Source organism: Cynoglossus semilaevis, unplaced genomic scaffold, assembly GCF_000523025.1.
Source record: "Cynoglossus semilaevis isolate Cse_v1.0 unplaced genomic scaffold, Cse_v1.0 C18997800, whole genome shotgun sequence".
NCBI classification, from domain to species: domain Eukaryota; kingdom Metazoa; phylum Chordata; class Actinopteri; order Pleuronectiformes; family Cynoglossidae; genus Cynoglossus; species Cynoglossus semilaevis.
The window spans coordinates 1-721 of record NW_007588990.1 but is presented as its reverse complement, the minus strand read 5'-3'; the positions used below and the strand labels follow the sequence as shown (position 1 = coordinate 721).

Here is a 721-nt window from a genome sequence, read left to right as displayed (position 1 = left end):
GTGACCAGAGAGGCGCCCCGACGCATCGCCAGCATGTCCCACGAGACCAAGCTGATCGTCGTGGTGCGCAATCCCGTCACGCGAGCCATCTCTGACTACACGCAGACTCTTTCCAAGAAGCCCGACATCCCCACCTTCGAAGAGTTGGTCTTTAAAAACAGAAGTTTGGGTATCGTCGACACCTCCTGGAATGCCATTCGCATCGGGATGTACATCCTGCACCTGGAGAACTGGTTGCAGTACTTCCGCCTGTCACAGGTGCACTTTGTGAGCGGCGAGCGACTCATCACGGACCCGGCGGGGGAAATGGGCCGCGTTCAAGACTTTTTGGGACTGAAGAGAATAATAACGGACAAGCACTTCTATTTCAATCGCACAAAGGGCTTCCCTTGTCTGAAGAAGCCGGAGAGCAGCAGCCAGCCGCGCTGCCTCGGAAAATCCAAGGGAAGGACTCATGTGCAGATCGACCGTGAGGTCATAGAGCAGCTGCGGGAGTTTTATAGGCCGTTTAATATCAAATTCTATGAAACTGTCGGACAGGACTTCAAATGGGACTGACTGACTGACTACCTCTAGAGATGTATTCAGTGAAAAATGGTCTAGGGTATCTTCAGCGGAATGTCATCTTAGTCCTATTGAACTCTTGACATCGTGACTCAGTTGTCCCCGGATTAGACAAACCCTATATTTACACGGAAATACACGGAACCTTTATTTTGTA

General features: G+C 50.9%; 1 protein-coding gene across 1 annotated transcript; it reads left to right on the top strand.

Moving 5' to 3' along the window:
• Positions 1-6: 6 nt before the first annotated feature.
• On the top strand, positions 7-709 carry LOC103399474 (heparan sulfate glucosamine 3-O-sulfotransferase 2-like; the record flags this gene model as incomplete). Its single annotated transcript, XM_008338161.3, has 1 exon — positions 7-709. A coding segment is annotated over one exon (552 nt), but the record flags the coding sequence as incomplete, so codon positions are not given.
• Positions 710-721: the final 12 nt, after the last annotated feature.